Genomic DNA, 19,462 nt, shown 5'->3' on the forward strand with positions numbered 1-19,462 from the left:
AAACAGAACTGATTGTATTGAGTCAAAGTATAATTTTGTTAAACACAAATGCTTTGCAGACACAGGGCAGATCTCCAACAGGAAGACAGCAAACAATGGATTCAGAACCCCTAGGTAAGGCATAGACAGCAGCTCCTCTAAAATACTCTGTGCAGAAATATTCCAAGCATGTGTGTGGGGAGAACCTCCATAAGCAACAGCTTGAGTGGAGGTAACAGGGATGGCAGAATATGCACTATACCAGGTGCGAAAGAACACCCTCTAATTCTACAAGTGGCAATTGGTAGTTCCCAAGTCTATAAATGGCACATTGCATAGCAGGAACTTGGGACACCCACAGGATTGTTCTGACCTCCAGGAGGGCCAATCTGAAGTAACTAAGAAGGGCCTGCAAAAGCCAGTTCCTTTGCATTGGCTCCTGTCTTTGCAAGTCTTGAAGGTCTGACATATCGTAATGTTGCCCAGAATACTAAATTACATTTTACTAGAAAGTGCAGCCCAAACTCTAGCCCACAATAATAGGACTACCTTTCATATTACTCAGAATGTCATTATCCTACCTCCTTAGATAAGCACTGCTCTCATACCTCAAGGAATTAAGAAAAGTCAGCAATCCTTTGCCTCACATAAAAAGTGAGGCTGGTGGGGAAAATCTACTTCCTGGTTTGAAGAATTGCCAATGGTACAGGTTTCATTTAACTTACAAACTGTTTTTTCTTGTCAGTAGACAGTCTGTCCATCTCTAGTTTGTCTGCCTTCATTTCTTCTTCGTTATATTGAAAGTCACGGACCATAAATCTGCATAAGAAGAGCAAGAGACAATGGAAGAACACTGCAAAACTGTGATTAGATAGGGGGAAAAACAAGCTAGACTAGAACACTTACTTGTTTTCCCTGGCTTTTTGTCTGAATTCATCCACTACCTTCCTGAACAAGGTGATGTTACAGAGGTAACTATCCTGGTCCTCAGAAAGAACACTGCAAAGAGGAAGAAAAAAAGTGCAAGAGATCACAGGCCAAAAGCAACAACAAAAATTAAAAAGTTGTGTGTTAAAAAACTGTGACCTGTAACTTAAAATAAGTTTCCATGCTAGGCTGCCAGCCCTCTTCGAAAAGAGCTCTATAATCAGTTTAATTTGAAGCTTAATTGGGTGTTTTCAGGAGTTCTGCTGATTTTAGCAATTTTTTAAGTGAAAGGGAAAGAAAACATTCCCTAAATATATGAAGGGATGGAATGACAGATATTGTAGAAGGAACTGAACACAATTTGGGGACAAAGATTAAAGCAGAGATCCTCAACCTTTTTGAGCCTGTGGGTACCTTTGGAATTCTGCCACAGCAACTCCCAAACAGCTGCCACAGGAAGTGGGGAGACACACTAACAGAGGAAACAGCTCAAGAGCAGGGCAGAAAAGGGGCAATTCAAAAAATACACTGGGAAACAGAGGTGAGAGAATGAAGCAAACACTGGAAAAAAATTATTTTAATCTACATTGCCAATCAAATCTTCTGTGGCAATTCAAAAGCCATGGTATACAAGTGCCCCATCTGGCCACACCTGTTTTCTAAAAACACTCAGTGACTGAAGGGACCATAGCGTCCCTCCCTCTCACCACACTGGGGATCCTGGGTTAAGACTCTCCAAGAGTCTTAAAATTCAAAAGAAGTTCCGGCTAAACATCCAGATGAAGTTCCTGACAGAGTGGTTCCTCAGTGGAACAGGCTTCCACGGGAGGTAGTGGGCTCTCCTTTGGGAGTTTTTAAACAGAGGCTAGATAGCCATTTGACAGAAATGATGATTTTATGAACTTAGACAGATTGTGAGTGGGTGGGCAGGAAGATATGTGCCAGTGTTTGTCTCTTGTGGCCCTTCCTTGCATACCCAGGGAATTGCTGATCGCCACTGCGGGATGGTAGGTGAATTTCCTCCAGGCCAGGCTGGATTCTGGACATTTTTGGCTGGGGGGAGGGGATCACTTGGGCATGAAAATGGGATAACCGTGGGTGGGCAGGTAGTTAATCATTCCTGCACTGTGCAGGGGGTGGGATGATGACCCTGGAGGTCCTTCCAACTCTGTGATTCTATGAAAAGGCATGCAGCTAGAGAAGTGCAGTTTTTGATGCTCTTTTAGTATAGCCACCACCATGGGGGGGGGTTAGGTTGGAGCTGCAAGGGTTATGCCTTTCCTTCATGCTATCTCCTGGACAGAAATTAATTTATTAATCAGTTAATTAATAATAGTCTGATCCATTATTAGCTCTCGGATGGGGGGCAGGTTCCCCGTATCCCACCTCTTGTAGGCAATAGCAGCCAGAAGTGGGGGAGAGGGGGAGACTCTTTCCTCAACAGAAGGGTGCTTGGGAAAAGCGTTAAGCAATCCCAGCATTGCAGCTGGGATCCAGATTCCACCCCAGTACTTCCAGTATAACTACTTTTCAAGATGGCAGGAAATCCTATCGCAGATGTCCAGCATCACCTAGCTTCATTTGAAGAGGAGAGATGAAAGTGGAATATCATTGTGCCTTGTCCTCCCAGGAGAGTTCAATCAACTGAAGAGGCCATCTCAGCCTTCAGCCCAGCTTAGACCATCTCTGGACACAATAAGCTCCTTCAGACACCAACTCTTTTGGCACTTGTACCATGTGGCTACCATTATGTTACAATGCTAAACCACATGGTACTTATTCTTGGGTAACTAGTTGTCCACACTAGAAGCTGTACACTTAACTAGGGTTTCTCTTCTTTTGGCCTTCCTAAATTGTTATATTATTTCTCTACACTTCCTAAATTTATCTACGCTCAAATACTCCTGAGCATAGATTACACATCCCAATGGAATCGGCACCCAACCTGATTAGTTCTATTGCATTTGTTATAGCAGTGCAGTTCATGCTTAGCAAAACTTCCTGCCAACTAGTTGTATACTGGAGACAAGGAATAAATTATTGAAATGGTGGTACAGGCAAGTTTCCAGTTCTGCTTTATAACCCTGCAAAATGTTTAATTTAGCTTCTAAAAGCTATTCAACAAGATTACAAAGGAGAACAGGGCCTGAAAATGAAACAACTTACTTGCTGGATCGCGGGACTATCATATCTGTCAGTGTCTCATACTGCTTAACCCAGTCATTATAATTAGTCCTAAAAAGAAAAGCAATTCACTGTACCAGCAGACACATACACCCCCATGCACAAATAAATCACAACCCTCAATACCATTAAACCCCCATAAAATGGTGGCAAAATCCCCAATCCTTCCCCAATTTACAGTCAGACCATCACAGGTACAGGATTGCAGAGTGGAACAGCACTGGCTGGAGGAGGGGGCCCCGTTGTCCCTGAAACCCCGGCCTCAACCAAAGACCTGATGGAAGAGCTCCAGTTTGCATGCCCTGTGGAACTGTGATAGCTCCGTCAGGACCCTCAGCTCTTCTAGGAGCTCATTCCACCAGGTCGGGGCCAGGACCAAAAAAGCCCTGGCCTGGGTTGAGGCCAGGTGTGCTTCTCTGGGGCCGGGGGACCACAAGTAGATTTGTAACCGCAGAGTGAAGAACCCTGCAGGGGGCATAAGCAGACAAGCAGTCCCTCAGGTAGGCAAGGGCCCAAGCTGCAGGTGGCCTTAAAAGTGAATACCAAAACCTTGAATCTGATCTGGGCTACAATTGGCAACCAATGTAGCTCCTTCAGGACAGGCTGACTCTGGGCCCTCCAAGATGTACAAGTGAGGAGCCTGGCAATTGCATTTTGTACCAGCTGTAATTTCCGGGTCAAAGGGTAGAGCCGCTACAACAACCAAACAACAACCACCAACAATAAAGCTACAACAACCAAATCATGTGGTGACATCTTTCCATTCCATTATGTTTGCTTGCATTCAAGCTTCAATGAAGCTTCTTCTCCAAGAGAATGACTTACTTTGGTACAACCACTAACAATGTCATCAAATATTCGGAATCAAGTACAAAGTCTTCTTTCTTTACAATTTCGGCAAGACTTCTTGTTAGTAAACTACCACTGTAAAAAAAAAATACAGAACAGGAGGTGAGTAAACAAAGTGTGTCTGAATAATGAGCTAACTAGAAGAAATTCAAGTTTTCAAGCTTTGCCCTACAGTAGCCTGTGTAGGATACCATTCCATGTGCTTTGGATGGGGCTGTGCTCCCTTCAAGATTCAGGTCTGAGGGTGCTCTTGGATGGCTTTCTTTTGAATGGCCAAGTTGCAGCTCTGGCCAGGAGTGTTCTTTTATCATTTTAGGCTGGCATACTAAATACTACCCTTCCTGGATAAGTCTAAGGTAGCTAAGCTACTTGTCTCTAGGAGCAACCACATTAAACTATTGGAATATGACGTTTTACAAGAACTTCAAACAATTCAAATGCAACTGCCTAATTATTATCAGGGGCGATCACTTCCCTCATACCACACCAACTCTAATCCAGCAGGACAAAGTTCCATCCTGTTTCTGAACCCAATTTTGTTTCTGAGCTTTAACTGGCAAAATCCTAAAATGTTTGGATCAAGGTAAAGGCAGGAAAACTCACGCATTCTTCCTTTCCAAGTTCTGAAGGTTGCCTTTCAAGCTGTTGTATGCAGATGCCCTTGCTTTTAGATCATTGTCAATCTGAGTCACTCCCTTTAAAAAGAAAATTCAGAAACAATCTCAAATGTCTTCGGTGTATCCACAAATTAGATATGTATGGTTTTTGCAGAAGTTCTTACAGTTGGACATGCTTTGCAAAGGTTTTTACAAGTTAATTCAGAGCTATGTTAATTTTTAAAAATCTGTTTGGCAATTAAAGGTCTGGATGCAAACTGCTTGCTGAATGAATCTCACTCCTGCTCCCTGCCTTCTCATACCTGCCCCCTCCCCCAAAGCTGCTTCGGTGATTGAAGGAGTCTTGAGAAATGCGTGGGATGCAGGCCTACCCCATCTCCTGATGTCTCCATGAGTGAGTGAGAGGATCTGAGGCAAGACTTGGACATGGCTCACTCTATATTTTGAAACAGAAGAGTGGCAAATGTGACCCTGAATCTGAGAGAGAAGGTGGCAGGCCCTCAGTGTGAGTAGCAAAGTATAGCATAGCATCGCCACATAGCATCGCTACCAATTGGAAATAATTTGCCATTCAGCCCCAATTCTCTTCATTAACAACCCAGGGATGGGGTAGGAGAAAGAGAAGAGATATAAAGAGGCATCATTTTCTCCTAGGACTATTGTGTAGTACAAACAATTACTGCTAGAATTAGTTTGGGTGGGAGTGAAATAATCTGGTACATAGAGGATTTCGACATTCCTTCTGTTTGAAAGGGTCATAAAACAACAGGGAATCAAAGCAACAGAGAGAGCCTGCAGTTCCCAATCTTGCAAAGTACCTTCAGGCAGCCAATTTGGGCTGCATTAGTTCACTGGTTTAGAACATTTGGGTGAATGAAAGAATCCCCCCAACAGGGGGGCAGACGGATATTAATGTCTCAATGTCTTGGTCATGGCCACACAGAAATTAAAGAGTAGTTAAAAGAACTGCTATGACTCATCATTGACACAGGAGAAATACAAAGACAGCTGAGCTTCATCTACGTCTCCTCTGATATAAACAATTTATAGCCAGGATTTTATAGAGGCTAGAGGGTATGGGTAACTTTGGTATGTAGGCCGAACATAATCTAGACAGAACAGATGTGTTAGCGGAAAACCTATATACTGTAATTTACAGAGATATGTCAGAAGGTCTATCCAGTAACCATTTCAATATTTCTAGATAAGTATAATACAGCGGATTATAGGTTTGCATACTATATATGGAAATCATTATCTACTCAGATATAGGAGCTTCCCAAGGCTTTCTGTCTAAGGCAGTGGTTCTCAACCTGTGGGATGTGACCCCTAGGGGGGATCTCGGCGAGCCAAAGGGGGTGGCACCATCAGGTAGGTTGAGAACCACTGACCTAATGAGAAGAAATATGGTGAAGAAAATGTTTACCTTATCACAGGGGTAGCCAAACTGCGGCCCTCCAGATGTCCATGGACTACAATTCCCACGAGCCCCTGCCAGTGTTCACTGGCAGGGGCTCGTGGGAATTGTAGTCCATGGACATCAGGAGGGCCGCAGTTTGACTACCCCTGCCTTATCAGATGGAAAGCAATATCTTCAACGAAGAAGGTATGTCATTTGTTAATACAGTCCTAAATTAACATGCTGTAATTGGGTTAGCTAAAGAAGAGGCATTTTTTCACTTTATAGATCAGAACCTCTGCTATACCAAGTAAAATGGTCAGTTTCATCAAGAATGAGAATACAATATTGAATGTTAGTTTACCTTAGCAATTATTTCTGAAATATTCTTCAGAGACTGCTTGATTGGGTACTTTGCCATATCCCACTGGAATCTGGTTATGTAAGTGACCAAGTCAACTAAAAACAAAGAGATTCAGGATTGACTCTGGTAATATAAGCCATGGATCTTTGCTACACTATTTGAAGATCATGGAGCTAATCAAGGAAAATGTCCACATATATTATCAACATTAACCCATTTTGTAATGAACTATATCCAGACTAAAAGGCAATAAAGTAGTTGATTGGGATAAGACTTCAAGGGACAAAATCATGTTTTATTACCATCAATTCTACTTTTTTAAAGACAAGTAAACTCAGTTATGTATTTCAAGTATCTTTTTACAGCTATCATGCATGAGGATTTTGCTCCAAACATAGAACATTATGTAGATTGCATATATGACCTAAAAATTAATTACAAACAGGGTAATGACAGCAGCATTATAACAAGGTGGAAATAAAACCTCTTCTGTCTGGTTTGAATTCTTGATATTACTTTTGTTACAGAAGTGAGTTATAGTAACCACAGGAAAGCATATAGTCTACATTCAAAGTTATCCTATAGAGAAAGTTAACACTTACCACCATTGGCCAGAAGGTTTTCCTGAACTTTATCTTTACTGTCTTCAAGCACATCAGCCATATACTGGGCCACCTTCTTCACAGTACTGAAGACCAGGAAAGGAAAAAAAAGTTAAGGAATTAATCTATTTTCCCTTCCCTGGACTCATCAGTAGCTGAGAGGGCTATATAGTAAATAGGGGTAACAATCTACGTCATAATATTTTGAATTCTGTTTTATCAGTCTGACAGAATTCAAGTATTGTCATGTAGATTAACAAAAATTAAGTCCAATAGCACCTTTAAGACCCACGAATATTTATTCAAGGCATGAGCTTTTGTGTGAGACACACTTCCTCAGACAAAGTGGAACAAGGATCATGAGAGTACAGATATATAGAAAAGGTAAATTACTGGCAAATTAGTAAACTGTGTTTATCCAGATTATGCCATATGATAATTCTTTGCTAAAACAGCTAATCAGTCCTTTTGAGTTCAGTTGTAGTTCACAAAAAAAAACATTGGAGAAATAAATCTGTCCATGTTAGTAATTAATGGCAGACACTTTCCTAGTTGTGAAAAGAAATAATTAAAAGAGACAAGTTGCTTGCCCCATCCATCTCCACGCAAATGTGGAAGCATCCCTGCAAGTGACAAGCTATGCTGACAATTTATCTTGTCCTGAGACCAGAGAAAGTTTGAAATTACATTGCATATTACTAACATCTCATTACAGTCACATTGTCCCAAATAAAAGAAAATATAAAAGAAAAGAAAAGAAAAGAAAAGAAAAGAAAAGAAAAGAAAAGAAAAGAAAAGAAAGAGGGGATTGTAAGGAATGTGGATATAAGAACTGAATGAAATTAGCATGCATAATGAGAACGAAACATTGGCCTACCTGAAGGTTTCTTCTCTTCAGTGGGGCGAAGTCCTCCACACTGGTTAGGTCACGCCTCCAACTGCTCCTTGCAGGGTAATGCAAATTAGCAAGCCTTCTGGGATCGTGGTAGGCTGACCCCTCCAGGCCTGGAATAGCCAAGCTCCAACCAATAATGTTCTTATCCAACCAACTTTATGAATCATTTAACTTCTTTAATTATTGAACTTAAACATGAACAGCAATATTAACATGAAAACCAACTTTTCATAACATATCTGTTTTTCACCAGTTTTGCAACACAACCTATTGAGGAGGGTAGATATATTGGAGGACTTCGCCCCACTGAAGAGAAGAAACCTTCAGGTAGGCCAATGTTTCGTTCTCCTTCAGTGGGGGAAGTCCTCCACACTGGTTATGTAACCAAGCTAAATAGGGTGGGCTTATGTATATACATCTTACAGATTCAACCTGCCACCTGTTTCAAGACTCGTCTGCCAAAGGTTACCAATTCCTCCTCCTGAGCCTCAATTTTGTAATGCCTCACAAAAGTAGTAAAGGAGGACCATGTAGCTGTCCTACAAATCTCCTCAATCGAGGCTCTGGTTCTAAAGGCTGCCGAGGTGGCTGCGGCTCTGGTTGAGTGCGCTGTGATATTCTTTGGACAACTCAACCCTTGTGAATCATAAGCCTGCTTGATACACAGTCTTATCCAATTGCTCACTGTAGACTTTGATACCTTATTACCTATGTTTGTTGTGCCGTAAGCCACAAATAAGGCCTCTGTTAATCTAAAGGCCTGAGTCCTTTTGATATAACATCTCAGTGCCCTTCTGACATCTAATTTGTGCCAGTTCTTTTCCGTTTCCCCTGAAGGGTTTGGAAAAAATGATGGAATCACTATTTGTTGGTTCAAATGAAACCCTGAATTGACTTTTGGCACAAAGGAAGGATCTGTACGTAACAAAACAGACCGTTTACGGAATATACATAGATCTTTGGCAATCGATAGGGCACCCAGTTCAGACACCCTTCTTGCTGTTGTAATCGCAATCAAAAAGGCCACTTTCCAAGACAAGTACTTTAATTCTATCGATTTTAGGGGTTCAAATGGACGTCTCGTAAGCGCCTGAAGCACCCTTGAGAGGTTCCATGTCGGAAACCTATGTTGGACAGGTGTTGCTAATTGAGCCGCCCCTTTGAGATATTTTCTGATTAGTTTATTGTTTGCAAGGCCTTTTAGACCTTTGAACTCCAACACCGCTGCTAAGGCTGACACCTGACGTCGCAGCGTATTAGGCCTTAACCCTTTACTTCTACCCTCATGTAAGAATGCCAAGATATCTTTATAAGATGGCTTCATAGGGTCCAAATTGCGGTTCCGTGCCCATTTTTTAAAAGCCAGCCAGGTATAATTATATATTCTCCTGGTTGCTGGACGCCTAGCATGAAACATTACATCCACAATCTCTTTGGGAATGCCAGACTCTACTAGCGCTTCCCTACCAATTTCCATGCCGTCATTTTTAACCACTGAGGATCTGGGTGCCAAAGTGGCCCCTGGCTTAACAGATCTGGAGTTACTGGCAAGGTCCATGGTTTCTCTACTGATAGATGTATTAAGTCCGAGAACCATGGTCTCCTTGGCCACCAGGGTGCCAATAGTATTACAGTTGCCTGATCCTCTCTGATTTTGTTCAACACTTTGTTCAATAGTTGAGTTGGGGGAAACACATAGAGAAGCCCCTTCGGCCAGTTCTGGAGAAGAGCGTCTATGCCTTCTGACCCTTTTTCCGGAAACCTGGACATGAATCTGTTCACTTTCTTGTTTTTTGCTGTGGCAAACAGATCCATTATTGGATTTCCAAAGCGAAGGATGATCTGCTGGAACACTTGATTGTTGATTGACCACTCTGTCGGATCCACATCCTTGCGGCTCAGCCAATCCGCCATCACATTCTGGGTGCCTTGCAGATGCTGAGCCTTCACTCCTTGGACATGGCTTTCTGCCCACTGGCATACCATCACTGCCTCCTTGTGTAGCATCAACGCTCTTGTGCCCCCTTGTCGGTTCACATGTGCCTTGGCTGTCACATTGTCTGTTTTGATTAGGACATACTGGTCCTGGAGTAAATCCTGAAAAGCTACCAGCGCCAATCTGATGGCCCTTAACTCCAACAGATTTATGCTGTAGGTGGACTCTGTTTTTGTCCACTTTCCCTGGACCATCCGGTTTCTGCAGTGCGCTCCCCAACCTCTGAGACTCGCATCTGTGGTCACAATGATTGGCACTGGCTGAATAAATTTCACTCCCTTGATCAGGTTTGCCTTTGAGCGCCACCAGTTTAAATCCTTTTTCAGTCTCTCTGAGATGAAGATCACTTTGTGTCTTTTCTTGATGATCTGACGTTGAAATGGCAGTAATGTCCATTGTAGTGGTCTGAGGTGTAACCTTGCCCAGGGAACTGTTTCTATGGTTGCTATCAAGAGGCCTAGCAGTTGTGCCAAGAGCATCAAGTCCACTTTTTTTGTCTTGCAAACCTTTGATACCATATCCTTCACCTTCCTCACCCTGTCTGGAGTCAGGAATACTCTGGCTTGTTTGGTGTTGATCAGAGTGCCTAAGTGAATCAGCTCTCTGGATGGTGTCAGATTGCTTTTCTGAAAGTTGATCAAGAACCCATGTTCTTGAAGTGTGCGTACTGTAACCTCTACACTCTTCTGGGTTTCCCTGAGGCTCTCCCCTCTCAGCAAAACGTCGTCCAAATACGGATAAATGTGAACAGCTCTTTGTCGAAGAACTGCAACCAAAGTCACCATCACCTTGGTAAAAACTCTTGGAGAGGAAGAGAGGCCAAAGGGTAATGCCTTGTATTGGTAATGCTTGTTCCTGAAGGCAAATCTGAGGAATTGTCTGGAAGTTTGATGTATTGGAATGTGTAGGTAGGCTTCTTTCAAGTCTAAAGAAGCCATGAAGTCGTTGACCTGAAGTGCCTGTAGAATGGAACGAAGGGACTCCATTCTGAACTTCTGTTTTCTGACAAATAGGTTCAGTTCCTTTAAGTTCAGAATTGCCCTCCATTCTCCTGACTTCTTGGGCACAATGAACAGTATAGAATATACGCCCTTGCCCCTCTGAGATGTTGGAACTTCCTCTATCGCCCCAATGTCCAGTAAATGTTGAATAGCTTCCTGTACTAAAGAAGCTTTCACTTCCTCTTTCGGTATAGGGGACGACACAAATTTGTGGGGAGGTGTCTGAACAAACTGTATCTTGTAGCCGTGCTCCACAACTGACAGGACCCACTTGTCTGAAGTGGACTGCTGCCATGCAGGAAGAAAATTCTGAAGCCGGCCTCCTATTCTGGCGTCATGCTGAAGATTTTTTGGATGCTGTATTTCCATCCCTTTGTTTGTTGGGTTGATACTGGGGCCTCTGGTATCTAGACTGGTATGGGAAGGAACGTCTTCCTCTGAAACTATCTCTCTGGGAACTTTGAGACTTGTACGAACGAAAGGACTGAAAGGATTTCTTTTTGAATTCCTTGTCCTTCTGAGAAGTTGATGGCATAGCTTTTTTCTTCTCTTTGGTCTCTACTAAGACTTTGTCTAGCGCACCTTCCCCAAAAAGAAGTCTGCCTGAAAATTTTTCCATTGCCAGATTAGATTTTGATAGGGTATCCACTTTCCAGTGTTTAAGCCAGAGATTACGCCTGGCTACTATATTGGCCCCCTGTGCCCTGGCAGAGAACTGCAATGCATCTTGTGAGGCATCTGCAGCAAACTGGCAGGCTCTTTTGATCTTTAAAAGAGCCCTTCTCAACCTTAGGGGGTCTGGCTCTGGATCTTGCAACAAGTCATCAGTCCAGACTACTGCCGCTCTGGCGAAATTAGAAAGAACTGCATCTGCCCTGATAGCTAAGGAGTTGGCTTCATGAGCTTTCTTTAACACAGTCTCATTTTTTCTGTCTACTGGATCCTTTAGGACGTTATCTCCATCTTTGGTTAGTACTGCTCCTGATAACATAGCCACTACAGGAGCATCGACCAGTGGTATTTTTAGATCCTGCATGGTTTCATCTGGAAGCATATAAAATCTTTTGGCTACAGAATGCAAGGACATCCCACTACCAGGAATTGCCCATTCAGCTCTCATGACATCTTCAAAGTCATCAGCAAATGGGCATACTGTCAGCTTATTGGGGGGTTTCTTGAAACCTCTTGCATCCAAGTTAGCTGATCTCCTGGTTTTTCCTGAAGCAGAACTAGTCACAGTCTCCTCCTCATAATTGAGACTTTTAGTGACCTTTTTTAAAAGTCTTTGAAAATGTTCTGCTTGAAAAAGTCTGGAGGAGACTTCTTTGCAGTCAGAATCTGTCCCTGACCATTCCCCATCCTCTTTGTCTGAAGCCACTGTAACTGATGTAGCTGCTGACTGAAGATCCTCCCTTTCTGCCTCTGAATGTTGAAAGGTATGTCTGTCCCTTGTGTGAAGTCTCTTTGGTCTCCTACTAGAGGAAGAGGCTGCTCTCCTAGATCTTAAAGAGGATCTTTTTCTCTTTCTGGATCCCCTGCTCCCTCTAGTGGATGAGGAATCCGTATCTTCACTTGGGCATGGGGAGGAACTGGGCTCCCTCCGTCTATTTTGGGAGGGTGGGAGGGACTTTTCTTGCACCCTGGCTGCAGTCTGGGCTTGTGGAGGAGCAGCTAATGACTGTGGAATCCACAAAGTCTGCCATTGTTTCCCCCCCCACTCTGCCAGTGAGGGTGCTAAAAAGGCGGGGAAAACTGGTGTGCTGGTGTTATCTGCAGCCATCACATTTTCTGCTCTAGCAAGGGAGGTTTGTAGAAAGAGGGGCCCCACTGCCCCACCTCCCAGCCCAGCCACAGTTCCTGTTACAAACACATTACCAGCCTGCTCTTGTAATCTCTCAGTGCTTGTCCCGGGTGCGGCTGTATTCTGCCCGGGGGCGTCGCGTCTCTCAAGCAGAGGAGACGCGGTCGCCTCTGACCGGGCCATTTCTTCCCCTCCCCGCTCAGCCAGAACGGGGGTGAGGGAATTCTCCGGCTGCAAGCCTGCAGACGGAGCTGGAGAAGATGAAAGCTGCTTCCCTGAATTCAGCATAGCCGACCGATTCTGGGCTTTTGCAGCCTCTTTCACCTCCAATTGATTTGACCTTTCCTTCCTTCTAGATTCTGCCCCCGAGGCTGTTTTCCTCTTAGTGAAGGAATTTTGCATATTCTGTTTGCTTTCTGTTTTGCAGATCAAGGAGCTCAGCTTCTAAGATCCTGCTCGGAGCTTGCAGGGCAACAGGACTGGAGGGGTCAGCCTACCACGATCCCAGAAGGCTTGCTAATTTGCATTACCCTGCAAGGAGCAGTTGGAGGCGTGACCTAACCAGTGTGGAGGACTTCCCCCACTGAAGGAGAACAAAAACCTATATCCTTGTTGAGTCCATTGTTCTAAGTGTTGTAATAACTTGCATTTCTGCAATCTCCCTTTCTCGTCTGTTCTTGAAGTTCCTTAGCAATAAAACAGCTACTTTGAGGTCCCTTGTTGGATGTCCTGGAAGATTGAAGTGTTCCCCAACAGGTTTTTCAGGCCTGTGATTGTTGATGTCAGAGATATGTACATTAATTCTTTGGCGGAGGGTTTGACCTCTTTGCCGCATATAGAGAACAGAAGGGCATTCATTGTTGGTATTTAATGGCATACACAATGTTAGAAGATGAGCAAGTGAATAAGCCTTTGATGTTGTAGGTGATGTTGTTAGGTCCAGTGATTGTGTTATTGAATGTATGTGGCTGCAATGCCATTAATTACTAACAGACAGTTTTATTTCTCCAATATTATGGTGAACGACAATTAAACTCAAAAGGACTGATTAACTGTTTTAGCAAAGAATTACCATATGACATAATATGGCATAATTTGGATACTATGACACGGTTTACTAATTTGCCACTAATTTACCTTTTCTAAATATCTGTACTCTCATGATCCTTGTTCCATTTTGTCTGAGGAGGCATGCATGCTTAAGAAAGCTCATGTCTTGAATCAATTTTTGTTGGTCTTAAAGGTGCCATTGGACTCAATTTTTGTTGTGCTGCTTCAGACCAACATAGCTACCCTCTCAAAGGCATACTGAGAAATTCCTTGTGTTTTATATTATGACTTATTTGCCCAAGGAAAAAAATGCCTTTTTTAAAAATGCTGGACATGGTCTCTATTTTCCCCCACATTTAATCAAATCACTCAACTTTCGTACTACATTCAATATTAGGTGAAGAGCTAAACAACTAGCCAGTAATGCTATCTGGTATCTAATTAGAAATGCTTTTTAATGTTCAAGATATTGAAAGCATGTTTCAGTGTTGAAAGTTACAGACTGAACATTTTCATAAGAAAAACTGATACACTAATACGAAGTTGGTTAATCTGAAAACAAAAGACCATTAAGAAACGACATCTTGGTTTGTATATTATGACCAGACTGAATACATGCTGGTTCAGATATTTTGCTGATACTAAGAGAAGTAGTAGTTACCCTTCCACAAATGCATCCAGTTTAGCCAGCTCATCTGACAAACCAACTAAAACATCCAGGGTGCCAACCTACAGAGGACAAGAATTGTTTTAGAAAGTATTAACAGCATAACAAAGTGGAATTTCTAGATTTATAGTGTCATCTATACATATTTACTCAGAAACACACACCACAGTGAGGTTTATTTCCCAATAACTGACCACAAGATAGAAGCTGAAGAAATTCTCAATTAATTAATTAATTAGATTTTTATCCCACCACTCCCCGAAGGCTCATGGCAGGTTACAGAATATAATAGATAAAAATCCCAATAAAACTACCCCTAAAAATTTATAAAATACATCACAAAAATTAAACCCCAAGATGGTTGCGATGAAACCAATTAAAAGAGCGCCCCCTACCTCCAGGGTAGATATAGGGGGGATGACATAAACCACCAGAGATGGTTTCAAGGGAGGTCAGATCTTCCTGGGTGCGCTGACCTCAACCAAAGACCTGGCAGAAGAGATCCGTCTTGCAGGCCCCGTGGAACGCTGAAAGCTCCCACAGGGCCTGCAGCTCTTCTAGGAACTCATTCCACCAGGTCGGTGGAATTAAAAGGGTCTATCAATCTGAAGTAACACAAACATAATTATTTTATCTCTAACTAGGTAGCACCTCAAAGGACTACAGTATTTGCTGGCGTATAAGACTACTTTTCCCCCCTGAAAAACATGCCCCCCAAGTGGGGGGGTCGTCTTATACGCCGGGTGCACTTCAGTTGGGATAGACATAGCTGCCCATAGTGGCCCATAGTACTGTATTTTGAGTGGAAATGTTGGGGGGTCGTCTTATACGCCCAGTCGTCTTATACGCCGGCAAATACGGTAGTTTACACATTAAGAAATTAAACAGTCCATCACCAGTCAGCAACATGCATTCTATAACTTGGAAGTGATATCCCACCAGCACATACACACAGCAAAAGCAGCACAGAACTTTCACTCATTCTGGGATTCATGATGAAAATACACAAGTAAACACATGGCAGCTTCACTGACCCATAATGTGTGAAGTGACCCTAAACAAAAAAAGCCAAAAGTAGCTCACATGAATTAAATTACAGAAACACAGCACTGACTAGCACTGATTTGACAAAGGCAGACTACAGCTCATGCATATTTGCCTATACAGACACACTAAATGCCAAATAAGTTAACATCTTTCTGAAGACTTGTCTTTCATACAGGCACATGTGAGAGAACAGGCCAGACTGGCACCTAAAGTGTTGTGATTATGGTGCCAAACGAACACGTTTGAAGCTTAGATGTCACCACTGATAATGTCCTTGCTGCACTAGCCACCTGCCTAACCTCTGAAAAAAGGATATACCAAGAAACAAAGTGATCTCACTTGACTGGCAGGCCATATGGGAGAAGGTAGCCTTTTATACAAGCAGCAGCATTCATTGAGAAATTTAAAAGTCAAACACAATATTCTGTCCAGACATGCAGTAGAAGCCATTGAAGCTCTTAATGCTGACCCACTACGATCATATTGGTGATTACCAGTCAGCAGTCTGACTGCAATGTCTTGCAACAATTGCAATATTTTACAATAATCAGTTTGGAAAGCAATTACCAAGCTATGTACAATCTTACATCTTCAGAAAAGGCAGACTATGAATGTTGCAAAGACAAACTGTGACAAGATCAGAAAAGGCTGCAGCTGATGTATCCTCTAAAGTGGATGGAGGGCTTCAATTTGTGCAATCCAGAAGAATCTGTATTGTAATTTAAATAGTTCAGACATGGCTTGCAATTATATGCTTTACTGCTGTTATTTTCTTCAGCAAAAGCAATGTGTCATGCTTGCACTATCATGCACAAATCTAAGGTTCAGAGCAAAAGGCTTTGAGTGGATGAAAAAAATGCTGACATACCTTTAAATCTGGAATATTAAACTTTGCATTGGTGGACAGGTTGGCATTTTTAGTAGTTGCAGCATTCAGTTTCTCCCATGTCTGTTGACATGTTTTCTCTCCAGGAGCAGAAATGAGCCAGAACTCTGTCATTTTTGTCACTTTTAAATTGACACTGATTATTTAGGAAGATACAGATGACCCTAAAACAAAAAGGAATACATTTAGCTACGAAGTAAGCACCATTCAGAATAAACAACTTATGTGGCACCACACTGATGGAACTCCAAGCGTGGTGAAGAAAATCTGTACAACTCCTTGCTTTTGCTTGTGACTCTTGAAAGATCTGAGATTTAAGAAAACCCATCTCTGCCAGCCAGTCATACAAGAATCTCCACACTTTTTGTTGCATACTTTTATCCAGTGTGCTGTAGGAAGGGAAAGTTAGCTTTCCTTGCTCTCATACCAATCAAGATGGCTGAAAGATGATATTGACAATATACAGTGATACTGTTTTCTCAACTCTTCTCCCAAGAAGGGGACTGTAATTATGCAAAGTAAGGCAGAGTGATAGGAATCTCTAAAACAGGGGTAGTCAACCTGTGGTCCTCCAGATGTTCATGGACTACAATTCCCATGAGCCCCTGCCAGTGTTGGCTGACAGGGGCTCATGGGTGCCTGTTGTGGGGAGAGGAAAGGGAAGGTGATTGCAAGCTTTCTGGTAGAGAAAATCGGTATATAAGAACCAACACTATTTCTTAAATGCTCTTAAATTGTACATGAACCACACAGCACAGGTTTGCAGCCACTGAGCTAAGCTTACCCTTAGGCTACTGTAAATTGAATATTTGGATTCCACAGTTCATAATTAGTTTGCTTATGCACTTAGGGGAGTTCATACATTCACTCTGTATCCCATGTTCCAGCAAACCACTAGGTAAAATATAAGGAGCAAAGTATGATAACTTAATGCAAGATGAAAAAGAGCAATTAACAAATTATTTTAAAAGATATACAGAAACACTGACACTAATATCAAAGGCTAAAAATGTAAATGCAGAAATGCTGTGATAAATCAGCAGAGTTTACTTCTGAGTGAACTGGTTTAGGATCAGAATGTACAACACTGAGACAGGAAGTGAGATCACGAGCCACAGCCAATCAACACTGAAATAGGTAGTGAGAACATAAGTCTCAGCCAATCACCACTGAGACAGGAAATGAGAACACAAGCCTCAGTCAATCAAAACTGATACAGTAAGTGACGCCACAAGCCTCAACAAATCAACACTGAAACAGGAAGTGAGACCACAAGCATAAGCTAACGCTGAAATTTATTGATAAATAAAAGCATTCTTTTGACTATGATCTGGGTGGCATTCTGATAGTAAGCCAATCATAGCATACCAGAAAATAACTTCTAGTAAATCCACACTTTAGACTAGGCATGTCCAGATGTTCAAATAGGATTAGTAAATCTAACCATATATAAGTGGTAAGCTATTATGAAAAGCATTCTGATTACTGAACCTCTGAAGAACACTTCCATAAAGACTATGATATCTTTGACAGTATCCCATAAGGCAGCGACCCCCAACCTTTTTAAGGCTGGGGACTGCCTTAAAAATGATCTACAACAAACCTTTTTGGAACTAAAATACCCAGCCAGTGAGGTCAAAGAACAGATTAACAAAGCCAGAAGGATACCAAGAGAAAACCTGTTAGAAGACAGACCCAAAAGAGAAAACAACAGGACACCACTAGTGGTTACATATAGCTCTCAGCTCAAGACAGTACAATGCATCATCAGTGACTTACATCATCAGTGACTTACAACCCCTACTGGATAATAACAGTTCTCTTTCCCAAGCACTGGGGGGTAAACCTTTTCTTTCACACAGACAGCTCCCCCAATCTCAAACAACTCCTCACCCACAACAATGCAGCATCTCATGTGAACATGGACACTGGTACTAGAGCTTGCAACAAACCCAGATGCCAACTTTGCTGCCATATACAGTCCAATGCCACAATTACTGGACCTAACATCGTCACCTATACCATCAAAGGCTCATACACCTGCTCATCTTCAAACTTGGTATATGCCATAAAGTGCCAACAATGTCCCTCTGTTCTCTAAATAGGGCAAACAGGTCAAACCCTCCGCCAAAGAATTAATGGACAAAAGTCTGACATCAAAAGCCACAGTACTGAAAAACCTGTAGGGGAACACTTTAACCTTCCAGGACATTCTATAATAAGGGACCTGAAAGTAGCTGTTTTATTACAAAGAAACTTCAAGAACAGGCTAGAAAGGGAGATTGCAGAAATGCAAGTTATTACACCACTCAATAGTTTGACATACCCTAGACTCAACAAGGACAAGGATTTTTTTTATCTCACTATGTATGCTAACCTTATGTAACTTGTGTACCCATTCCTCACAATTTATTTTAATTGGGATTATGTGACTGTTAGTAATATGTAATGTAATTTTGAATTCTACTTTCTGGTCCCAGGACAAGATCGCTGCCAGCTTAGCTTCTACTTGTAAGAAAGTTTCACCCTGGTATAGAGACAGATAGGGCCGGCAGTAAATAGTAGGGTGTGAGCCGTGGATCACTGCCTTTGACAGTTTTATTTCTAATATGTCCTTGTGTTCGAGGGGTTTGATTGGCTGGTTTGGCAGAGAGTTATCATATGGCTGTGTTTGGATGCTGTGGCACAGTTTACTAATGAAACAAGATTAACTTTTGCTTTTATATTCCTACTGTTATAGTCATAGTCTGACGAAGAGTGCTTGCACTCGAAAGCTCATGCCTTGAATAAATCTTTGTTGCTCTTAAAGGTGCTACAGGACTCTGATTTTAATGACTCCTATTTCGTTGTTTAGCTATCAGGGGAACGTCAACTAAATTATTTCTGAAGTGTGTTATTTCTCCATCAGGTGGAGAATTATGGGAATTGCTACTTTAATTTTATTATTATATATTATAGGAAGAAACCAACCCAGAATATGGAAGAACTATGACAAACTTAGAAGTTTGAGCTTTGTACACAATGTGGAAGGACATCCCGCCCCCCCAAGAATTCATATGCTACAGATAAGTAAATACAGAAAAGATGTATGAAACAAATTTACAGCCACTGAACTGGTATGGAAAGCCTCTGGATCTTCAACTATATATTTTTCAAAGGGCAGCCACAGTATCATACAGATAGCAAAAGAGGAACTAC

At 42.1% G+C, this 19,462-nt stretch overlaps 1 protein-coding gene across 2 annotated transcripts in view; it reads right to left on the reverse strand.

The window, feature by feature from the left end:
- The window catches only part of ATP6V1C1 (ATPase H+ transporting V1 subunit C1), a 40,846-nt gene that overhangs the window by 5,196 nt on the left and 16,188 nt on the right, over positions 1-19,462 (reverse strand). For both annotated transcript variants that reach the window (XM_077351751.1, XM_077351750.1), the window contains exons 2-10: positions 16,247-16,428; positions 14,326-14,393; positions 6,922-7,007; positions 6,320-6,414; positions 4,543-4,634; positions 3,916-4,014; positions 3,073-3,141; positions 886-978; positions 705-798 (exon numbers count right to left, since the gene is read on the reverse strand). In XM_077351751.1, coding sequence (XP_077207866.1) covers positions 705-798; positions 886-978; positions 3,073-3,141; positions 3,916-4,014; positions 4,543-4,634; positions 6,320-6,414; positions 6,922-7,007; positions 14,326-14,393; positions 16,247-16,378 — 828 coding nt within the window. In that variant the 5' untranslated portion in view covers positions 16,379-16,428. The remainder of the gene's footprint in view (positions 1-704; positions 799-885; positions 979-3,072; positions 3,142-3,915; positions 4,015-4,542; positions 4,635-6,319; positions 6,415-6,921; positions 7,008-14,325; positions 14,394-16,246; positions 16,429-19,462) is intronic.

This window comes from Paroedura picta, chromosome 9 (assembly GCF_049243985.1).
Source record: "Paroedura picta isolate Pp20150507F chromosome 9, Ppicta_v3.0, whole genome shotgun sequence".
NCBI lineage: Eukaryota > Metazoa > Chordata > Lepidosauria > Squamata > Gekkonidae > Paroedura > Paroedura picta.